This window comes from Geotrypetes seraphini, chromosome 3, assembly GCF_902459505.1.
Source record: "Geotrypetes seraphini chromosome 3, aGeoSer1.1, whole genome shotgun sequence".
Lineage (NCBI taxonomy): Eukaryota > Metazoa > Chordata > Amphibia > Gymnophiona > Dermophiidae > Geotrypetes > Geotrypetes seraphini.
Window position 1 is genome coordinate 337258476 of NC_047086.1, and position 24500 is coordinate 337282975.

The 24500-nt window shown below is 45.0% G+C and overlaps 1 protein-coding gene across 5 annotated transcripts in view; it reads right to left on the minus strand.

Annotated features, from left to right (window-relative positions):
* XPO1 (exportin 1) overlaps nt 1-24500 on the minus strand; it is a 555220-nt gene that overhangs the window by 362460 nt on the left and 168260 nt on the right. For 4 of the 5 annotated variants that reach the window (XM_033936441.1, XM_033936437.1, XM_033936439.1 and 1 more), the window contains exon 10: nt 15214-15342. The exons of the other annotated variant lie outside the window; for it this stretch is intronic. In XM_033936441.1, the coding sequence (XP_033792332.1) occupies nt 15214-15342 (129 nt within the window). The remainder of the gene's footprint in view (nt 1-15213; nt 15343-24500) is intronic. 5 annotated transcript variants of the gene reach the window in all.

Sequence of the window (24500 nt, forward strand, 5' to 3'; positions counted from 1 at the left end):
CCAAGTGGTGGGAATGCCCACTGAAAAACCATTTCACTCAAGTGGAGAAAAAGCCTCAACTCTATTTCATATGCTGACGGCAACGCAATTCGTTTTTTAGCCGTTCTTATTATGTATCATGGGCAAAAAAACCTCCACTATTACTCAAAAATGTAATCTTTCAAAACGGAGGTGAACGGAGTAGGAGAGAACGGGAGTTTCCCTTAAGCAGCCACTCGTTGGCGAAACAAGAGCCTTGTTGGACATTAAGATCGGTTCCTTATCTTCACTTCAGTGTTGAGTATGCTATATCAAGAAGATTCACGCATTTAGAAACATAGAAAGATGACGGCAGAAAAGGGCCACAGCCCATCAAGTCTGCCCACTCTACTGACCCACCCCATTAGGTCTGAGTGCTGATGACTTAGTTCCTTTGCTCGACCCTCGTAGGGATCCCACGTGGATGTCCCATCTATTCTTAAAGTCGAGCACGCTGTTTGCCTTGATCACCTGCCTCGGAAGTTTGTTCCAATGATCCACCACCCTTTCCGTGAAGAAGTACTTCCTGGTGTCACCACTAAATTTCCCTCCTCTGAGTTTAAGCAGGTGCCCCCTTGTGACCGAGGGTCCCTTGGGAACGAATATGTCATTTTCCACCTCGACTCGACCTGTGACGTATTTAAATGTCTCAATCATGTCACCCCTTTCCCAGCGCTCCTCTAGAGTATAGAGCTGCAATTTGCCCAGTCTTTCTTCGTATGAGAGACCCTTGAGTCCGGAGACCATTCTAGTGGCCATCCGCTGGACCGACTCTGCTCGAAGCACATCTTTACGGTAATGCGGCCTCCAGAATTGCACACAGTATTCCAGATGAGGTCTCACCATGGATCTGTAAAGTGGCATTATGACTTCAGGTTTGCGGCTGACGAAGCTTCTCTTGATACATCCCATCATTTGCCTTGCCTTGGATGAGGCCTTCTCTACTTGTTTGGCAGCCTTCATGTCTGCACTGATGATAACTCCCAAGTCCCGTTCTTCTGAAGTCCTAGCTAGTGCTACTCCATTCAAGGTGTATGTTCTGCATGGATTTCTACTGCCGAGATGCATGACCTTACACTTCTTAGCGTTGAAGCCCAGCTGCCATGTCGAGGACCAGTTTTCCAACGTGATCAGATCTTGCGTCATACTATCCTTGAGATTGCTTTCACTTACTATATTACACAGTTTGGCGTCGTCAGCGAACAGCGCTACTTTACCCTGAAGCCCCCGGGTCAAGTCCCCTATGAATATGTTGAAAAGGGATGGTCCCAGGACTGATCCCTGCGGCACTCCGCTAGTCACCTCCGATGTCTCAGAGAGGGTGCCGTTGACCACCACCCTCTGAAGTCTTCCACTCAGCCAATCATTGACCCATGCAGTTAGTTTCTCACCCAACCCCATCGATTTCATCTTGTTTAATAGTCTACGGTGCGGGACACTGTCAAAAGCTTTACTGAAATCCAAGTACACTATGTCTAGAGATTCTCCCGAGTCTAGCTTTCCTGTCACCCAGTCAAAGAAGCTGATAAGATTGGATTGGCATGACCTGCCCCTAGTGAATCCATGTTGACAGGGATCCCTCAGATTTCCCTCATCCAATATCGTGTCTAATTTACCTTTAAGTAGAGTTTCCATGAGTTTACACACTATTGATGTGAGACTCACTGGCCTGTAATTCGCAGCCTCTGCTCTGCAACCCTTTTTGTGCAGAGGAACAACGTTGGCTGTTTTCCAGTATAGGGGGACTCTCCCCGTACCTAGGGAGAGATTGAAGAGCATGGCTAACGGTTTCGCCAGAACATCGCATAGCTCTCTGAGCACTCTTGGGTGCAAATTATCCAGTCCCATGGCTTTGTTCACCTTGAGTCTTGACAGTTCTCTGTAAACATCAGTTGGTGTGAACTCAAAATTCTGAAATGGGTCTTCCATGCTTTGCTTTGCTTCCAGCAGTGGCCCGTGCCCTGATGCCTCGCAGGTGAAGACTGAACAGAAGTAATCATTCAGTAGTTTGGCCTTATCAGAATCTGTTTCCACATAGTTCCCTTCTGGCGTTCTAAGGCGTACTATCCCGTTTGTGTTCTTTTTCCTGTCGCTAATGTACCTGAAGAAGGATTTGTCCCCTTTCTTAATGTTCTTCATTTGATCACGATCCTTGCTTTGATGACATCTGTGAAGATAAGTGAAACTTTGTCTCTGGTTCTTTTTCCTTTTCCCTGTGCACAGTAGTGGGATATGATCCCGTTTTGCCCACTGCATTTCTACTCCATCCAGACGTTTCCATCCAGACAATTGACGTAATCCCCTATCCAAACAAAGTTAGTTTTTTAAAAGTCTATAACCTTTGCTTTTGAATGACCCTCTCTATACCCATCATAATATTAAACCGTACCATGCAGTGATCACTGGATGCCAGATGACTGTAATAAAAGAAACACTTTCCCCGTTTGTAAGCACTAAATCTAGAATGACTCCATCCCGCATGGGTTCCATTACCAACTGCTGGAACAGGTCTCCTTGAGAAAATCCAGGATCTCTCTACTTCTAGAAGACCCCGCAATAGGGATACCCCAATCAGCATCCAGCATGTTAAAATCACCTAATAATAAAACTTCCCCTTTTTTAGATTCTTAACGTCTACTATTAAATCTCTGTTCATTTCTTCCGTCTGTGAAGGCGACCTGTATATCACACCAATGTAGATATATTTACCATTCTCTCTTTCCAAATTGCCTTGCCCTGCAGATCATGCAATTGTGTGGCTTTAATATGATCTTTAACATATAATGCTACTCCCCCTTCCTTTTCCTCCTACTCTGTCTTTCATGAACAGATTATAGTCTGCTATAACTACATCCCAGTTATGGTTCTCCTTGAACCACGTTTCCATGATCGCCACTATATTCAATCTTCTTCCATCACAGCTTCTAGATTCAGAATCTTGTTTTCCATATTCAAGTATTAGTATACTGCTTTTCAGATACTGCCCCCTTTTTCCAAATGTGTAGAGCAGTGGTCTCAAACTCACAGCCCGGGGTCCACATCATAATCACAAAAGTAAAATAAAACAGTTTTTTGATCATATGGCTCTTTAGCTATAAATTACATTATTATTATTATTAAGACTTAGCCAAAAGGAAAGATTTATAAACTATAAAAAGTATTAACTCATGCAAAATTGTCATTTCTTTAATAAGACATTAACTATTTTTTCTGAGGCCCTCCAAGTACCTACAAATCCAAAATGTGGTCCTGCAAATGGTTTGAGTTTGAGACCACTGGTGTAGAGGTATTCAGTGATTTATTTACCTGAGGGCTTGTACTCACCCTTCCCCATCACTTCTAGTTTAAAGCCCTCTTCAGTAGATTAGACAGCCTGCTGCTAAAGACACTTCTTTTCTTTGCACACTATCCCTGTTCAGAAGCCCTGGGAAAATCATCCCATGGTCTAGGAAGCTGAAACATTCTCAACGACACCATACATGCAGCTATACATTCATCTCCAGGTTGCGAGCTTCTCTGCCCTTAACCCTCGACAAGGAGGATGGACGAGAATACCACCTGTGTACCTGACACCATCACCTTCTCTCCCAGAGCCTCAAAGTCACTGTTGATACGTTCACAGAAGTACCTGGCAGTATTGTTAGTGCAAACGTGGATGAGCAGCAGCGGATAATTGTCATCGGGCTTGATGTGTCTTGGCAACACCTTGGATTTTGGCACCAGGCAGACAGCATACCTCTCGTGACATCATGTCTGGTCTGCAGATGGATGCTTCTGTACCCCTCAGAAGGGAATCGCCAACTACCACTACTTTATGTCTCTTAGTGCTCACAGATCCGGTAAGTTTTGGGATGTCAAGCTTTGGTCCTTCCTCTCCTTAGGATGCTCTCATCTCAACTTCCAGGACAGCATACCGGTTCTTCAGTTCAAGGGCGGTGGAGTCACTATACCAATCTTGCAGTGTTCCGTAATCTCAGTCCAGCTGTCTTCCCTGAGCATAGTCTCTTCTTCCCCACTTCTGGAAATCTTGATGCCTCATCGATGTACGCCTCATTCTCACAGATGCTTCTCAGTCTTGCCACCTCCTCTCTCACAAGAACATAAGAATTGTTGCTGCTAGGTCAGACCACTGGTCCATCGTGCCCAGCAGTCTGCTCACGCGGCGGCCCTCTGGTCAAAGACCAGCACCCTAACTGAGACTAGCCTTGCCTGCATACGTTCCGGTTCAGCAGGAACTTGTCTAACTTTGTCTTGAATCCCTGGAGGGTGTTTTCCCCTATGACAGACTTGGGAAGAGCGTTCCAGTTTTCTACCACTCTCTGGGTGAAGAAGAACTTCCTTATGTTCGTACGGAATCTATCCCCTTTCAATTTTAGAGATTGCCCTCTCGTTATCCCTACCTTAGAGAGGGTGAACAACCTGTCTTTATCTACTAAGTCTATTCCCTTCAGTACCTTGAATGTTTCGATCATGTCCCCTCTCAATCTCCTCTGATCGAGGGAGAAGAGGCCCAGTTTCTCTAATCTTTCACTGTACGGCAACTCCTCCAGCCCCTTAACCATCTTAGTCGCTCTTTTCTGGACCCTTTCGAGTAGTACGGTGTAGTAGTAGTAGTAGTCCTTCTTCATGTACAGTGACCAGTGCTGGACACAGTACTCCAGGTGAGGACACACCATGGCCCGGTACAGCAGCATGGTAACCTTCTCCGATCTGTTCGTGATCCCCTTCTTTATCATTCCTAGCATTCTGTTCGCCCTATTCGCCGTCGCCGCACATTGCATGGCCGGCTTCATCGACTTATCGATCATAACTCCCAAGTCTCTTTCCTGGGAGGTCTCTCCAAGTACCACCCCGGACATCCTGTATTCGTGCATAAGATTTTTGTTGCCGACATGCAACATTTTACACTTATCCACGTTGAACCTCATCTGCCATGTTGATGCCCATTCCTCAAGCCTGATTATGTCACGTTGCAGATCTTCACAATCCCCCTGTGTCTTCATTACCCCTGTGTCTTCATTGTCTTCGTATCGTCCACAAATTTAATCACCTCACTAGTCATACCTATATCCAGATCATTTATAAAGATGTTGAAGAGCATGGGTCCAAGCACCAAACCCTGCGGCACCCCATTGCTGACGCTCTTCCAGTCTGAGTATTGTCCATTTACCCCCACTCTCTGTTTCCTATGCTCCAGCCAATTTTTAATCCACATGAGTATTTCACCCTTGATTCCATGGCTCGCAATTTTCTGAAGTAGTCTTTCATGCAGAACCTTGTCAAACGCCTTCTGAAAATCCAGATATACAATGTTGACCGGGTTGCCCTTGTCTATCTGCCTGTTTACTCCCTCGAAGAAGTGCAGCAAGTTTGTCAAACAAAATCTGCCTTTGCTGAAACCATGCTGGCTGGTCCTCATCAGACTGTGTCCGTCAAGGTGATCAATAATGCAGTCCTTTATCAGCGCCTCTACCATCTTTCCCGGTACCGATGTCAGACTCACCGGTCTGTAGTTTCCCGGGTCTCCCCTCGAACCTTTCTTGAAGATCGGCGTAACATTTGCCACCTTCCAGTCCTCCGGAATCTTTCCTGATTTGATCGACACATTGGCTATTAGCTGATGCAGTTCAGCTATAGTCCCTTTCAGTTCCTTGATGACCCTCAGATGAATATCATCCGTTCCCAGGGATTTATCGCTCTTAAGCCTATCAATCTGCCTGCATACCTCTTCTAGACTGAATGTTAACCCTGTCAGTTTTCCGTTTTCGCTTCTAGCATATAGCCTGATGGGTTCCAGTATGCTGTGTATATTCTCTTCAGTAAATACAGATGCAAAAAATGGGTTCAGTCTGTCAGCGATTGCTTTGTCCTCCTTTAGCATTTCCTTTATTTCTTGGTCATCCAACGGTCCTACCGCTTCCTTCGTGGATCGTTTCCCCTTAATATATTGAAAGAATGGCTTGAAGTTTTTTGCCTCCTTGGCTATTTTTTTCCTCGTAGTTTCTTTTGGCCCCTTTTACTGCCTTATGGCACCTACGTTGATGTTGTTTGTGCTTATTCCAGTTTTCGACCTTTTCCATTCCTTAAACAAAGTTTTTTTTGTCTCTGATTGCTTCCTTTACCTCTACAGTGAGCCACGCCGGTTCTTTGTTCTTTTTTGATCCCTTGTTGATACGCGGCATATATAGATTTTGCGCCTCAGTGACCGTATCCTTAAAAAGGGACCAAGCTTGCTCTAGCGTTTTTACATTGTTCATAATCATTTTAATCTTCTTCCCCACCATGCGTGTCATCCCTTCATAATTCCCTTTTTGGAAGTTCAGTGCTGTGGCCGTGGTGCTGGACTGATGTTTCGCCCCTGCATACAGATCGAAGCGGATCATATTGTGATCGCTGTTTCCCAGCGTCCCTTCTACTTCTACACCTTGTGCCGGTCCTCGCAGTCCATTTAGAATTAAGTCCAGAATTGAATTTCCTCTTGTAAGTTTCCTTGACAAGTTGTTCCCGGAAGCAATTGCCTACAGCATTCAGGAACATGGTCTCTCCAGCACAGCTGGAGGAGCCTAGGTTCCAGTCTATCCCCGGATAGTTGAAGTCGAAATGATAACTGCGTTGCCTCCCTTGCAGTTGCGTTTAATCTCATCCGTCATTTCTGCATCAATTTTCTTGGACTGCCCTGGGGGTCGGTAGTAGATTCCGATCCTCATTTCCAGTCCATTTGTTCTTGGAATTTTGACCCATAGAGACTCTAACTTATCCGTCTGTTGTGGCATGTTGTCTCCAGTAGATTCAATTCCCTCTTTGACGTATATGGCAATGCCTCCTCCTTTTTGAGTTACTCTGTCTCTGCGGTATAGTTTGTATCCCGGTAGCGCCGTGTCCCAGACAGTTCCTTTACTTCCTTTTTATTCACAGATGCTTTTAACCTGTAAATTTTCCTTTCTTTAACTTTCTCTCTGATGTTATTTATTGTTCTTTTATGCTTTGTTTTATTTAGTTTTTGTTTTGTTTGCCTGTTTTGTTTTATATTTTTAATACTTTGTTATATTAGATGTTTTAATACTTTGTTAAAATTACATGTTATTTTATTTATTGTAATTCGCTTAGAAAAAATTTTAATTAAGCGATTAATCAAAAATAAATAAAACTTGAAACTTCCTTCATGAGAGATTCAAGCTGGAAGACAGCTTGCAAATGGAACCACTCCCTTTGTCTTGGTATCATTTTCTGTCTGCACAGAGACAGAAGTTGTAACCTGAGCAGCAGCTTTGGTGATAAGCTGTTTCCCAGCCATACTGTAGTACAGAAGTACTTACACCTAGAAGAATAAAGAAAGGGCAGAAAAATCCTACCAAAGTAATGCCCCGTTACTGGTTGACTCATGACCTATAAATCAAAAAGCTCTGCCTTGGGGTGGGAGAGAGGGAATTAAATTAACACCAGAGTCTTTCCTTGACAGCTATTTGTGCCCTAATCTGATATTATGCCCTGAAATGAATTCTAAAAAACTAATCTAGGCTAAAATACTGATCGACAATATACGGTACACTTTAATAACACAATTTCAAAATCTTTTTCTCTTAATTATGGTATTCCCCAGGGTTCTATACTGTCTCCGCTACTATTCAACATTTTTCTTTCACCCTTACTAAGTCTATGCCAATCTATAGGCTTTACTATTTATACTTACGCAGATGATATTCAACTGTCTTATCCTTTAAATCCAAAAAATTTGGAAGAGATATATCAGATTAACAGAAAACTAGAGATAATTAAAAACTGGCTTAACTCTAACAGACTATCGCTAAATATTAAAAAAACAAAGGCCCTACTCTTCCCGTGGAAACAAGGAATAAAGTTGTGCACTCCCTTCATCATTAATAATATTCATATTGATTTAGTTTCATCATTAAAAATACTTGGGGTCATCATTGACGATAATTTTTCTTATCATGAGCACGTAAGTAACATTATTAAATTTTGTTTTTATCGATTACATATGATTCGTTCTATTTCCAAGTTTCTGGAACCAAAATCTCTGAATATTTTTATACACTCACTTGTCATTGCCAAGCTAGATTATTGTAATTCATTACTATTAAACATTACTCAAAAAGAAAAGAAACGTTAAACTTATTCACAAGGGTAAAAAATATGATCATGTAACTCCTTTCTTGGTTGATTCACACTGGCTTCCCATTAATCATCGCATTACCTTTAAAATTCTACTCTTAGTATTTAAAACCTTATCTACAAGCGAGCCGCAATTTATAAATAGGATACTTATTCCGTATAACACATCCCGCTCTCTTCGTTCTACGGCCCAAGGTCTACTTGTAGTCCCTTCTTTAAAAGTTATTGGCACTAGACGACATGATATGTTTTCAATAGTGGCCCCCCCAAGTCTGAAACTCCCTACCCCAATACATAAGAGATGAAAAAGACATTAGCCGTTTTAAAAACTTTCTTGTTTAAAGATGCTTTTATCCTCTGATTGAATATACACAGTGCAGTAGACTCCTTATCAAAAATCAAAAAGAAAAGAAAAAAAAAATGGATACCCCTCCTTATGTTTATTCCCTCTATAGTTCTCTTCTTTTCAAAATTATTAATTTTGTAACTTTACCCCCTTCGTATTCAGTCTGTTCGTCCAACCCCTTTTTTAAGTTGTATTTTTAAATTGTATGTTATATGCATATTTTGGATTTTAATGCAATTCGCTTAGTAAATTATGTATAAGCGATTCATCAAATTTCTAATAAACTTGTAAACTTTTGTATTAAACCCTAACGGAGACTCTAAAGGCTACACTATTGCCTGATTATGTTGAGCTAAAAAGAGAACTACAATGATCTAACCCACTGTTCTTCAACCGCCGGTCCACAGAAAATTTCTGCCGGTCCGCGCAGGGCCGGCGAGATCGAGTCGGCAGTTAAATTTCCTGCCAACTGTGGTTCCTTCCAACTGCAGCTCCTGCAGACTGCTGTTCCTCCCAGCCTCGGGCGATCAAGACAGGCTGCCGACGTCGGGGCCTTCCCTCTGTGAGTCTCGCCTGTTTGGAAACAGAAGTTGAAACAAAACAGGCGGGACTCAGAGAGTGAAGGTCCCGACGTCGGCAGCCTGTCTTGATCGCCGCCCCTGCCGAGTTGTTGAAGAGGGCCGCGGGGAAGGTGCAAGTGGAAGGGAGAGAGCTGCAGGTACAAGGGAGATGGTCAGTGTGTGAGAGCAAGATCCTGGGGAGCCTTCGACAGTGGCTGTCTCCCCTCCCAGTAGCTGCCTACTTGTGTAGCATTCTATAATAACTTGGCTTGTTCAGTTTTCTTGATAGTAGAGGGGATATATGTGAAGGGGAGACAGGGGTTTTGTTGGTCCATGCTCTGTATATTTGTATTTATAAAATCACAATTGTTCAGAATATTGTTTCTTTTTATACTTTAATAAAGTACGTTCAATCTAAAATCATAACTGCGGCTTGTGCAGATGGGATCAGATGGTTTGCGGGGACCGAGCTCGCAGAGACGGGGCAGAAATGGTTTTTTTAAATTTCAGTCTTAATAGTTTGCCGATCCACAAAATAATTCTTTTATTTCTGCCGGTCCATGGGTGTAAAAAGGTTGAAGAACACTGATCTAATCTACTGAAACCCAAGTTTACCTTTCACAGGTTGCTGTGAAAAACTATCTTTAATGCTGAGCCTCTACAATCTCTCTCTTAGAACCAGGTTTACTAAGGGTTAAGGCAGTAGGCCAGCATTCCTCCTCTCAAGGGTCACCTCTGGAGTCTGATCTCTTAAGAAAGTCCTCAGAGATTAGCTCTGATGTCAGAGAGAAAGCTTCTGGGACAGCCTCGTGCAGCGTGTAAGAGCCAATGACTGTGTACCTGAAATAAGTGCGGCTGAAGGTAGGAAGAAGCAACCCACTTGCAAGGAGATAACTGGGATCCCCTGTTGACCCAGAAGGCTTCCCTCTGACGTCAGCTCTGACATTGGAGGGAAGCCTTCCGGGTTGGCTTCGGCCCAGAGGAGGGCATGCAGCTTGAGGGCAGAAAGGAAAGCATGGGATCCCCGGCAGCATCCAATAAGACAGAAAGGGGGGGGGGGGGTCAGGAGACCTGCGCAGTGCCATGCACCCCCAATAAGCAGCTCATGTATTCCTAAGGGTACCCTTACCGCCTGTTGAGAAACTCTGATCTAGCACCTTCAAGACACTATCCGTATTCTTAGAACCCGAGGTTTGGAAAGTGAAATTCCTGGTCAAAGTGATACGCCAAGACCACCTTCGGCAAGAAAGAGAACGGAGAGAACAGTCCTCAAAGAAACCCTGGTCTCTGTGATATGCAGGTACGGATCCCTGCATGAAGAGTCATGGAGATACACCTTGTAGAAGTGACGGCAACCAGAAACATCATCTTGATAGTGAAGTCCATTAGGGTGGCATCTTGTAAAGACTCAAACGGAGCCCTCAAGAGTCCTTCCAACATGATGCTCAGATTCTAGGACGGAGAGGGCTGGCGCACAGGGGGCCGCAAACTCAGAGCACCCTAGAAGTTCCTGACAACATCTGGGTGCACAGAAAGAGAACATCTGGCATCCTGGTACGTGAACAAACAACAAAAGGAAAACCAACAAAGTCTGCAGTAAAAAATACAAGAGCAAAACAAAGAAAGACTGCAGACAAACGTACAATGATGCAGTCTAAATTTGTTATATCAAATAATTGAGTGCGGTTAGCATTACCACCTTAGAACAAACCAAACGACCCGATAAGGTCCGTGTTTCGGTTAACACGCCTTCATCAGGGGTCCCAGGTTGATAAGGTATCAAATGAAACCACAAACAAAACAACTTTAGCCTGTGCAAAAACGATCACCGAAGAACGGTCTGTGTGTGACCAAGCACTCCCCATCTTGTAGGACGATCGAACCTTGAGAGAGAAGTCCCAGGAGTAGCTGAAGTGTCAAGAGGGTGGCTGACCTGAAGACGTTCTATGTCTGCATACCATGGATGCTGGGGCCACTAGAATAACCCATTCCTGATACCTGGCCACACTTCAAGACTCTCTGTACCATTGACCAAGGAAGGAACACATACAGGAGTTTGCCCATCAGCCAAGGCTGAACCAGCGCCATCGATCCCGGCGCTTCCATGCTCATATCGCCGCCTGAAGAATCGCACCGCTTTCTTGTTGCTCACTGTCTGTCATCATGAGATTGAATGTAGGGTTGCCTCAATAGTTAACGATGTTCTGAAACGCCTGAAGTGAGAGAGACCATTTTCTCATGTCCAGAATGTGACGTGAGCCGCAGTGTTGGTCAGAAGATGAGTCTCCACCCAGCGAAAGAGCTTTCACCTCCTTCTGTAGGCTGATACTCCTGGTGCCTCCTTTCTTGTTGATGGAAGCCACTGCTGTCGTGTTGTTGGAAAACACTGACAACTTTGTTCATCAACTGGGACTGAACCTGAATCAGCGCCAACTGCATGGCTCTGAGCTCCAGCCTGTTGATGGATCAACAGGGCTGCGATGGGGACTATCGACCCTGCACTGGGTAATCCTTGCAGTGTGCTCCTCATCCCAGTAGGCTGGCATCCATTGTCAGCAAGGTTCGAGAGTCTATTCTTAGAGACATCCCTGAGCACAGCGACTGAGGGTGAAGGTACCAGGACATGCAGCTGTGGGACTCTGCCAGAGCAAGTTCAAAGTCAGGTGTAAAAGACAGAGGGTCAAAAACTCCCTTCAAGAGGAGGGTTAGAGCGCTTTTTTTTTTTTTTTTTTTTTTGCTTTAGGACCAACAGAACCTTTATTAGGTAATGTCACCACATCATAGGACCTCTAGAGGGTAAAATTGTCTCTCATCCATCCCAACAATAATTTGGCAGCATTAAAAAGGTGATCAGAGGCTAAACCTGAGATTTCCGCATTCCCCAGCATATGCAGCGAAACAGTGCTCTTTGGGCCAGCAAACCAGATAAAATCAAATACCATCAAACAAGTTCAAATACCACTACACGCGATTTAATAAATTCTGCACACAGTGTAGAATCAACGCAAAGGCAAGGTGAAATAAAATTGCAGCGTAGAATATAGTAACATAGTAGATGACGGCAGATAAAGACCCGAATGGTCCATCCAGTCTGCCCAACCTGATTCAATTTAAATTTTTATTTATTTATTTATTTTTTAATTTTTCTTCTTAGCTATTTCTGGGCAAGAATCCAAAGCTTTACCCAGTACTGTGCTTGGGTTCCAACTGCCAAAATCTCTGTTAAGACTTACTCCAGCCCATCTACACCCTCCCAGCCATTGAAGCCCTCCCCTGCCCATCCTCCACCAAATGGCCAGACACAGACACAGACAGACCATGCAAGTCTGCCCAGTAACTGGCCTAGTTCAATATTTAATATTATTTTCTGATTCAAAGGCTTCAATGCAAAGGCTTCAATGCATTGGCTAGGCGAAATAAAATTGTAGCGTAGAATCAACGCAAAGGCTAGGCGAAATAAATTGCAGCGTAGAATCAACGCAAAGGCTAGGCAAAATAAAATTGCAGCGTAGAACCAACGCAAAGGCTAGGCAAAATAAAATTGCAGAGGCAAGCAAAAGTCACAGTGGTTTGAACCAATCGCAAGGCATAGACAAGTTAGAACAAAATTGGAAAAGTCTGCCAAAATCATAAAATTCTTGACACTTTGTTGTGTCTGCCCGAAAACATTTAATTAAAGTGAACTATAAAGCGACCAACAACCAGCACACAACACAACTAATACAGTAAGTGTATTCAGGTAAATCCCGGTATATAACACACTTCTAAGGGGTGCTGGGGTGGGGGGTAGGAATGGGCAATTCTGGGAGGCAGGAGACCAGGTATGATGCCAGGACTGTGGCGTATCATCACGGGGCGCAGCCCCCTGGGATATCCACAAACTATTGACCCGAAAACAACAAGTGCTCCCAATACACCCACAGGCAAGATTCACGCAGGCAGGGAAAAAAGACAGGCAAAGGATCAGCAGCGGTAGCAAGCCCTCGGTAAACGACCTGCCGGCATGAGCTCTCTCCGAGCTCTCTCCTAGCGATGGGGCGAGTTGATGGAGAGATGGAGCAAAGTGGGGCTGGCGATCTACCTCTGACCCCTCCGATCTACAGGTAGATTGCGATCTACCCGTTGGACATGCCTGCAATATACTATACTGTATCTTTTCATTGACATTAGAACTGATGCCATTAAATAAAATTAAATATAATTTACAAGTTATGATGATGAAATTGAATTCATATTATAAATATTCTTTCTCCAAGGAAGAAGCTATATCACTGACCTTGATGGCATGGCTGAAGCTCCAACAACCCCACAAAGAAAAGCCCAATTTCCACTGAGATAGAGACGCGGAGGAGGAAATCATGGGCAGTAGAAGGCTGCGAAACAGCGTGTTTAGAATACTGCGGACGCTGCTGGAGCTGAGAGATTTGGAGGTCGTCTCGCGGTGGGAGGGCCAGTGGGGTCAGATGCACGGTGGCGGTAGTGGCGGGGGAGATGAAAACATGCTACACAACTGTTCTACTGCACAGAGGGATGGGAGGGAGGGATAGAAAAATGCCGGGTTCTACTGTATGGGGAGATAGAGGGGGGGTACAAATGGAAAGATGCTGCTCAAGGGTTCTACTGCAAATGGGGGATGGGAGGGAGGCAGGCAGGCTGGCTTCGAGAGGGGAGGGGGGACAAAGTCTGGAAGGCAGTGAGGGGGACATAGGAAGGAGGCACTGGGGGCACTAAGGACATAGGAAGGGGCACTGAGTGCACTAAGGACATAGGAGGCACTGAGGGCACTAAGGACACAGGACAGAGGCACTGAAGGAGACACTGGGGGCACTAAGGACATGGGAAGGGGCACTAAGGACATAGGAAGGAGGCATTGAGGGCACTAAGGACATAGGAGGCACTGAGGGCACTAAGGACATAAGATGGGACACTATGGACATAGGAAGGGGATCATGGAAGAGAAAGGCAGGCATGGCGCAACAGAGAAATATAGGCAGGCAGAGGGCCAGGGAGACAGAGACAGAAAGAAAGACAGACAGACAGGAGGCCAGGGAGAGACATAGACAGAAAGAATGACACAGACAGACAGCGTCCAAGGTGAGAGAGACAAAGAAAAAACCCCAGACATCTACTCTAGCACCCGCTAATGTAACGGGCTTAAACGCTAGTTTTATTAATATTACTACTACTACTTATCACTTATATAGCATTGAAAGGCGTACACAGTGCTGTAAGATAAAACTAGAAAAAAAAGTCCTATTAGACTACTTTAGATTGCACAGGAAGCCAGACCTATAACTTCATGGAGACTGAGAAATAGTGACTGGCCAAGAAGTTGCATAGAATATTTAAGGGAGGACATCACAGCTCAGTTAATTTGTAGTTACCACCTGCTGTCAAGACAGCACAAATCTAAGTGTCTATTAAGACATGTTATTTTCCACTCATTTGTGATATTTTAGCATATATCCCAATTTCTGCAGAGTTTTAATTTAATAAAGATCTGAATGGTCTATCCAGTTTGAGCAAACTGATTCAATTTACTTTTTTTTTTTTCTTCTTCTCAGCTATTTCTGGACACGAATCTAAAGATCTACCCAGTACTGTGCTTAGGTTCCGACTAATGAAGTCCCCTCAAAGCTCACTCCAGCCCATCTACACCATCCCAGCCATTGAAGCCCTCCCCAGCCCATCCTCAACCAAACAGCCATATACAGACACAGACCATGCAAGCCTGCCCAGTACTGGCCTTAGTTCTTCAATATTTACTATTTTCTGATTCTAGATCCTCTGTGTTCATCCCACGCTTTTTTGAACTCTGTCACTATGTCTTAATAGTAGCCCATATGCTTACATACATAGTAAGATATATAGTATTGTGTATTCCATATCATTGTGTGGTTTTTATGGTTTCCCTTATACATAGCAGAGCACCTTTTATTCATAGGTTCATAAAATCAAGCAGAATTGATCCTCTCCCAGTCATCGTAAGAAATCCAATGACCTATAATTCTGCTGGCTTCGTATGATTCAATATGCACACACAAAAACCTGTAATATAACATTCAGTATTTCCAAAAGGTAAGTTAAGTATACAAAAATCAAAAATTTAAATCCATAATCAAATCCAAAAAGATCCTACTGAACACTAAAAGTTACCTGTTTTAGCTGCATCATGGTCAATGTGAACAATGTCACAAACTGCTCTTCATACTGGCTTACACTCACACCCGCTATCTCAGTGAGGCACTTCAGAGAGACATTTCGAAACATGGGAACATTTAAAAACTAGGAAGAGAGTAAACAAACAAAAAAAACAGTTTTGGCTTTGTGAAGTAGTCCCTAAGGGCAATGTTAAACCAGTCCACTTTTATAATTGCTTTTGATTTCTAAGCTTAATATACAAATTCTTCTGGTGGAAACAAAAACTGAAATTTAAATCCATCAATAAAGTTACTTACCTGCAGCAGATGTTCTCCAATAAGAGGAGGACATTCTCACATATGGGTGATGTCATCCAATGGACTCTGGGGTGAAGAACTTCCCAACAACTTTTCTAGAAGCCTTTAGAAGACCAAAATGTGTATGTATATGCATGCACCTGCCTACCTGCAGCATGTGGGACCAGACAAAACATCACAAAAGCTAATAAAATACAACTCCTAGGGTGGTAGGTGGGTGGGTATATGATATGTCCTGACGTCCTTGGACAACACCTACAATAGTTGAATAGTTCCCTTTCTCTGGGGACAAGTGGGACACAGTATACTCACATAAGAAAATCCCTAGCTTCTAATCTGTTGAAAACTAAAACCAAGATCAAGGCCTGTAACAGATTAAAGCTAAACTACTACAGTACTTTTTGTCTTTGTGTTGTCTTTAAAAGCATGGAACAACAAAAAGAAAAATGGGGGGGAGGGGATTCCAGACTGAATAAATTCTGGAAGACTGGTTGATCAACCCAACCGTTGCATCACGAGTCTTGTTTGAAACAGTAATGTGCAGTGCTGCCCGATTCAAGGAAATATTTTTTGATTCGATTCACTATTTCTGCCCAATCGGATGTTTTTTCCCAAACATCCCAGTTGGTTTATTTTGTAGCCTCTTCACCACGCCCCCCCTTTGCCATATCATTAGCGTGGGGTGGGAGATGGCATAAACCAAATAAACAAAAAAGACTTTTCTTCTCTGTTAGGTCCTAGCTCACACTCACTGTCTAACACCAGCTCTAACAGGAAACACATTTCAAGTCTGACATAATGTAATCACAAAATAGAAAATAACATTATTTTTTCTACCTTTTGTAGTATGGTCATTTTATTATTCAAATCATGTTGGTCCCAGGTTCTGGTTTCTGTTTGTCTTCTGTTAAATTGCTCACCAGGGTCTCCTGCCCATTTGATGTTTTCTTCTATCTCCTTGCTCACCATCCATCTTCCTTCTCTGTACCTTCCCTTCCACTGCCATATCCAATATTTCTGTTTCTTTCCCACTACGATCTCTCTCTCCCTGCCTCGTGCCCTAGGTCAAACCTCTATTCCTATCTCATTACTAATATTCCCCTCCATGCAGCATCTCTGCATCTCATATGGTTGGCTATAAAATGAGCCAGGTGAATACCTAGCAGGGCCTCCGCGTGTGCGGATCGCCGGACTTGATGGACCGAAGGTCTGATCCGGAGATGGCGCTTCTTATGTTCTCTCCTCCTCCCCTCCATTATCATTTGCAACATTTCTTTCTCCTCCCATGCACTATCTATCCCTGCCCTCCACCCTATGTCCAACATTTCTCCCTCTTCTCCATGCATGTCTTCCACCCCTCCACCATATGCAGGATTTCTTCTCACCCATTTCTACCTCTGTTGCATCTCTCCCTTCCTCTCTACCCCATTTCCAAGAATTCTTCCACTCTCCTCCCCCCACCATGCACAACAGTTTTCCATCTCTCCGATCTCCCCGAGTGGTAGCTTTCTATTTCTCCCTCCCATCCTCCTGTGTAGCAGCTCTCCATCTCTACCTACCATTACCCTGTGCAGTAGCTTTCCATCCCTCCCTCCTATCACCTGAGCAGTATGTTTCTCTCCCTTCTAGCCCCCTGTGCAACACCTCCCAACCGACCCCCTCCACTATGAGATCAGACATATGGGCCCTCCCAAATCAGCAGTGGCTGGCGGGAAGAGGCAGTGCATTGAACAGGCTGCTTCTGGCCTGCCCTGCCAATTTATTTTTAGAAAGCGAATCGGCGAATCAATTTGAATCAGCGAATCGGACACCATTAGTAATGAGATCGGATTGTGTACACAGATGTCCACATTACAGCTGCAAGTCTTCTCTTTGGAGGCTGAGTGGCCTACTAACGCAGCCATGGCTCTGACATTATGAGCCATGATGCGACCTCCCAGAGTCAGCCTAGTCTAGATCTAAGTACTGGAGATAACAGTCCGACAGCCAACTGGATAAAGTGCATTTACTGATGATTGCCCTCATATTATTAGGATTAAAGAGTTGGGTGGACCATCTGTGGGCTTTAGTCCAGTGTTCTTCAACCGCTGGTCTGCTAAAATTTCCTGCCGATCCGTGAAGAATTAGTGTGCAAGCGTGTGTCTGTCTTCCTTCCGCTTGGCTGCTCCTTATTTTCAGCCCCAGTTGCACTTGTTTGCTGGGACACTGACCCAGAACCAGGTCAGCAGAATGCAAGAGCCACTGCATGCTGAACTGACAAATATGTGCAGCTGGCGCTGAAGATAGGTAAATCATGCCAAACGAATCTAATTGAATTCTTTGATTGGGTGACCGGAGAATTGAATCAAGGACGTGTGCTACATGTAATTTACTTATATTACAGCCAAGCCTTTGACATGGTTCCACATAGGAGGCTCTTAAACTCCATGGGCTGAAGTTAGGGCCCAAAGTGGTTAACTGGATTAGAATCTGGCTGACGGATAGACACCAAAGGGTGGTGGTTAATGGAATTTGCTCAGAGAAGGGACAGGTTGACTAGTGGAGTATCTCAGGGATCGGTGCTGGGACTGATTCTATTTATTATGTTTGTGAGCGACATTGCTGAAGGGTTAGAAGATAAGGTTAGCCTTTTTACGGATGATACTAAGATTTGTAACAGAGTGTACAACACGAAAAAGAATCTGCAAAAGTTAGAAGAATGGTTTAATGTCCGACAACTAAAATTCAAAGTGAAGAAGTGCAGAGTGATGCATCTGGGGGGTAGAAATCCAAGGGAACGTATGTGTTGGGAGGTGATAGGCCAGTGTATCGCAAACTGTGTGCCTCCTGAGATTCCAAGTGTGCAGCGGCACACTGAGGAGGAAAAGAAGCGCCGGCCAGCTGACTTGCCTCTCTTGAGGGGCACCTCCTTTATGGCCAGAGGTTCACATGCCAGCGATGCATTGGGCTTCTGTCTACCTCTGCCGGGTCAAGCTCGCCCCTCTCTTCATTAATTAAAAAAAAAACAAAAAAACAACCCCACAAAAAAAACACACCACCCAACAGAAGAGGAGGAGGGTACAGGCACATACAACATACCTGGCGAACTAAACTGCCAATACTTTTTTGGGGCTGAGGAAAGTAGTCACCATAATTCTGGGTCAGGGGCGAGTACGAAAACTTTCGAATCAGGGGTATGTTCATATGACAATTATGTGTCACATTGTAATTTTGGGTCTAAAGGGAGCACACATTGGAATTCTGGGTCCAAGGGGAGTACACATGGTAGTTATGAGTCTAGGGAGAATACAAACAATACTAAAGGTGTTCAAGTAGTTCAAGCAGGAACACCCCCACTGAGACGTACCAAAAATACAACATGGAGGGCTATGTACGTCAACGCACACAGTTTGGGAAACAAGATCCTGGAATTAGAAACGGAAATAAGGAATGCCGACTTGGATGTGGTGGCAATATCTGAGACCTGGCTCACAGACTCCCACGGGTGGGACATGGTCTTACCAGGTTACAACTTGCTTCGCCGGGACAGGGAGGGCAGAATAGGGGGAGGTGTAGCATTATATACTAAAGATGACATTATGGTCACAAGAATCTCAGATGTCCAGTACACTGGGGAATCCCTTTGGGTTAATTTGGCCAGAGGGAAGGACAAATGCTTGTATCTTGGCGTAATTTACAGACCCCCAAGACAACATGATGACCTGGATATGGAAATAATCAGTGATATAGAAAATATCACCTTGCGTGGGGACACAGTAGTGTTAGGTGACTTCAACATGCCTGATGTGGATTGGGATAAACTTACCTCTGCTTCCGGCAGCAGCAGGAGGCTATTAAATGCTATGAAGGGAGCTGGTCTCAAGCAACTGGTGTTGGACCCAACAAGGGATCAGGCAATACTGGACCTATTACTTACCAATGGAGAAAGTGTCACAGAGGTCTCGGTGGGCGACACATTGGCCTCCAGTGACCACAACATGGTATGGTTCAATCTTAGGAAAGGTTTCACTAAATCTACCACACTGACCAAGATCCTCAAATTCAAGGACACAAACTTCAAAGAAATGGGAGACTTCGTTCACCAGGCGCTACAAGAACAAGCAGAAACCGATAGAGTGGAAGAAATGTGGTCGACTTTGAAAACCACCATACAGGAAGCGACAAACCGCTATGTTAAATTAGTAAGTAAACAACGAAGGAACAATAAGCCGAAGTGGTTCACTACAGAGATCTCGGCCCTTATCAAGGAGAAGAAAAAAGCATTCATCTCTTACAAACAATCAGGGAAACAGGTCTCTAGAGCAGACTACTTGACCAAATCAAAAGCCGTCAAAACGGCAGTCAGGGAGGCTAAGTTTCACATGGAGGAGTCTCTGGCAAAAAACATCAAGAAGGGAGATAAATCCTTCTTTAGGTATATCAGTGACAGAAGTAAAAACTCAGGCGGGATTGTACGTCTTAGGAAACCAGACGGAGACTATGTGGAAAAGGATTCGGAAAAAGCTCAACTATTAAATGAATACTTCAGCTCAGTCTTCACCCGAGAAGCGCCGGGGCTTGGCCCTCATCTAAAGACAAGAGTTGACTCAGTTGATCCGTTCAGTAACTTCGAGTTTACGCCCAGCAGTGTCTACAGTGAGCTATCAAGGCTCAAGGTTAACAAGGCAATGGGGCCTGACAACCTACACCCCAGGGTGCTAAGGGAGCTGTGTGATGTCCTGGCGGAGCCACTGTCCAAGCTCTTCAACCTCTCCCTTAGCAAAGGCAGCGTTCCGTCGGACTGGAGGACAGCTAACGTCATTCCACTCCACAAGAAAGGCTCCAAGATGGAGACAGCAAACTACAGACCAGTGAGTCTAACATCGATAGTAAGCAAACTAATGGAAACTCTAATAAAACACCAATTGGATAAGATCCTGGATGAGGAGAATCTACGGGATCCCCGTCAACATGGATTTACAAAAGGGAGATCGTGCCAATCCAACTTGAACAGCTTCTTTGACTGGGTGACGGGGAAGCTAGATATTGGGGAGTCCCTGGACATCGTGTATCTGAACTTTAGCAAAGCATTTGATAGCGTACCACACCGCAGGTTGCTGAGCAAGATGAGTTCTATAGGATTAGGTGACACATTGACGAAATGGGTTGAGAACTGGCTTGGAGGTAGGCTTCAAAGGGTGGTGGTGAACGGCACACCCTCTGAAATGACGGAGGTGATCAGTGGAGTGCCACAGGGCTCGGTCTTGGGCCCAATCCTATTCAACATCTTTATAAGGGACTTGGCAGAAGGGCTTAGGGGTAAAATAACATTATTCGCTGATGACGCCAAACTAAGTAATGTAGTGGGCAAATGCACAATAGATGATGTTTCAATGCCCGACAACATGATGCACGACCTACTCCTACTGGAGCGCTGGTCTAGGTCCTGGCAACTCAGCTTCAATGCCAAAAAATGCAAAGTTATGCACCTGGGCAGCCAAAATCCATGCAAGACTTACATCCTAAATGGCGAGATCCTAACAAGAACTGAAGCAGAACGTGACCTAGGGGTGATCGTCAGTGAGGACATGAAGGCTGCCAATCAAGTGGAGCAAGCTTCATCCAAAGCAAGACAAGTCATAGGTTGCATACGCAGAGGCTTCGTCAGCCGAAAGCCGGAAGTCATTATGCCATTGTATAGATCCATGGTGAGGCCCCACCTGGAATACTGTGTGCAATTCTGGAGACCGCATTATCGCAAGGATGTGCTGAGACTGGAGTCGGTTCAGAGAATGGCCACTCGGATGGTCTCAGGACTCAAGGATCTCCCATACGAGGAACGGTTAAACAAATTGCAGCTATACTCACTCGAGGAGCGCAGAGAGAGGGGGGACATGATCGAGACGTTCAAGTATCTCTCGGGCCGCATAGAGACGGAGGAAGATATCTTCCTCTTCAAGGGTCCCACGACAACAAGAGGGCATCCGTGGAAAATTAGGGGAGGGAAACTACGAGCTGACACCAGGAAATTCTTTTTCACAGAAAGGGTGGTTGATCGCTGGAATAGTCTTCCACTACATGTGATCGAGGCCAGCAGCGTGCCTGATTTTAAGGCCAGATGGGATCGTCACGTGGGATCTATTCACAGAGCAAAGGAAGAGGAGGGATCTATTCACAGGGCAATGGTAGGGGAGGGACATTAGGGTGGGCAGACTGGATGGGCCTTGGCCCTTATCTGCCGTCTATTTCTATGTTTCTATGTGAATATTCACAGGTAAAAAAGAGCTTAATAGCTCTCACTGTAGGTTAGAAAACAGCGTCGGTAACTATAGGGGCAGGAACTAGGACCCAGAAGGAAGGGATTTTTTCTTTCCTGCTCCTGCACACACCACGATGGACAGCAGTTCTCAGTTTTCACTTAGCGTTGAAAATCCAGTGAAGCAGGCGCACAGGCAGACATCACAGATAGCTCACTCCCCCCCATGGCCCTGACTCGATACCGCAACGGGAGGGTAGCCAACAGCCATGAGAATTTAAAAAAAAACAAAAAACGGCAGAATCGACAGGCAGAAATAAATCTAAGCTCCTGATACTGGAATGCTGCCCCACACCATCAACTACACGAAGGAGAGAAAGGGAAGAAGGGTTTTTTTCTAGACAGGGGGAGGATGAAGGGATAAGGGATACTGCTGGACATGGGGAGAGGAAGATGTGCTACTGGACAGGGGTGCAGGGAAAGGGAAGGGAGAAGAGGTGCTGCTGGACCTAGCAGAAGGGGAGGAAAAGGAAAGATGCTACACATTGGAGGGGAGGGTGAGATGGTGGATGGGGAGAGAACATAATAGCTGTGAGTGGGGGGAGGGAAGGAAGGAAGGAAAATTGTTAAAGGAGGAGTGAGAATGATGAAAGAGGGAGTGGGCTGGGGAGAGGGAGAAATGGTGCATGGTGAGAGAACATGAGCTAGGGAGTGGGAAGGAAGGATGTCACTCGAGGGAAGAGGCAAAGAGAGAGAGAAAGTATACAGGATGCAGAAAGGGTTGGACTCATGGAGAGGGTGAGATAGATGGGAATGACAGAAAGGAGGGAAGGAGAAATGTCACATTCGGGGGGGAGGGGGGAAGAGGGAGAGGGCAGAGTGAAAAGTTGGACCCATGGAGGGAGAGAGAGATAGATGTTGGTTAGGGGAGGGAAGGAGGACCGGAGGAAAAAGAAGGAGGAAGAGAGAAAGAAATATTAGACTGGGAGGGGGGCCAGAAAGGAGGAAGGGAAGGGAGATGGACTGCAGGGGGCAGAAAGGAGGATGAAAGAGAAATGTTACACTGGGGGGTGGGTGGAGGGGGGAGATGACTAAAGGAAGGGAGAGATACCAGACCATGGAATGGAAGGGAAGGAGGGGAGTCTAGTAGCTCTATAGAAATAATAATAGTAGTAGTTGTAGTAGTAGTAGTAGTAGTAGTAGAGAGAGATGCCAGATTATGGGAAGGAGAGAGATGCCAGATTGGAAGGGGGAAAAGGAAGGAAAGATATGTTGGACTACTGGGGGGAGGGGGGAAGGAGAGAGAGAGAGGAAGGGAAGGTATGACATGGAAAAGTAGATTTTGAGACGAAAGCAGAAAAATGGAAAAATTGAATGTTAAATTAATGCCAAAGATGGATGCAGGGCAGAAAGTGGAGAAAGAAAAAACAGTCAATGGATAAAGAAGTCCCTGGAAACACAGAAAAATAAAGTCACCAGACAACAAAGGTAGGGAAAGCAATGTTACTTACCGTAACAATTGTTATCCAGGGACAGCAGGCAGCTATTCTCACTAGTGGGTGATGTCATCCGACAGAGCCCCGATGCGGATGTCTCACAAGCATACTTGCTTGAAGAAACTTCAGAAGTTTCAAGATGCCCGCACCGCGCATGCACGAGTGCCTTCCCGCCTGATGCACCGGGCGTGTCTCCTCAGTTCAGGTAGCTAGCAGAGAAGCCAACCCAGGGGAGGTGGGTGGGACGTGAGAATAGCTGCCTGCTGTCCCTGGATAACAACTGTTATGGTAAGTAACATTGCTTTATCCCAGGACAAGCAGGCAGGTATTCTCACTAGTGGGTGACCTCCAAGCTAACCTCAATGGGATGGTGGGAGAGTTGGCAACTTAGGAGAATAAATTTTTTAACACTGTTTGGCCAAACTGTCCATCCTGTCTGGAGAAAGTATCCAGACAATAGTGAGAGGTGAATGTATGAACTGAGGACCAGGTGGCACCTTACAAATCTCCTCAATCGGTGTCGATCTGAGGAAGGCTACAGAGGCTGCCATTGCTCTGACCTTATGGGCTGTGACCTTACAGGGAAGGGGTAATCCAGCCTGGGCATAGCAGAAAGAGATGCAAGCCGCCATCCAGTTGGAGATGGTACGCTTCGAGACAGGGCGTCCCAACTTGTTCGGATCAAAGGAGACGAAAAGTTGAGGAGCAGTTCTGTGTGGTTTGGTGCGATCCAGGTAGAAAGCCAAAGCATGTTTATAGTCCAGAGTGTGAAGAGCTGATTCTCCAGGATGAGAATGAGGCTTTGGAAAAAACACAGGAAGAACTATGGATTGGTTGAGATGAAATTCAGAGACCACTTTAGGCAGGAATTTCGGATGAGTGCGAAGGACCACCTTGTAATGATGGAATACTGTGAAAGGAGGATCCGCCAACAAGGCCTGAAGCTCACTGACTCTGCGGGAAGAAGTGAGGGCAACCATAAAAACCACTTTCCAAGTGAGAAACTTCAGCGGAGCATTGTTGAGAGGCTCAAAAGGAGGTTTCATAAGTTGAGAAAGTACAACATTGAGGTCCCAAACCACTGGAGGGGGTTTGAGAGGAGGATTGACATGAAAAGTCCTTTCATAAATCTGGAAACCACAGGATGAGCAGAGAGAAGTTTCCCTTACAGAGGCTGATGGAAAGCCACAATAGCACCCAGGTGGACTCGTATGGATGTAGACTTGAGGCCAGACTGAGACAGGTGTAGAAGGT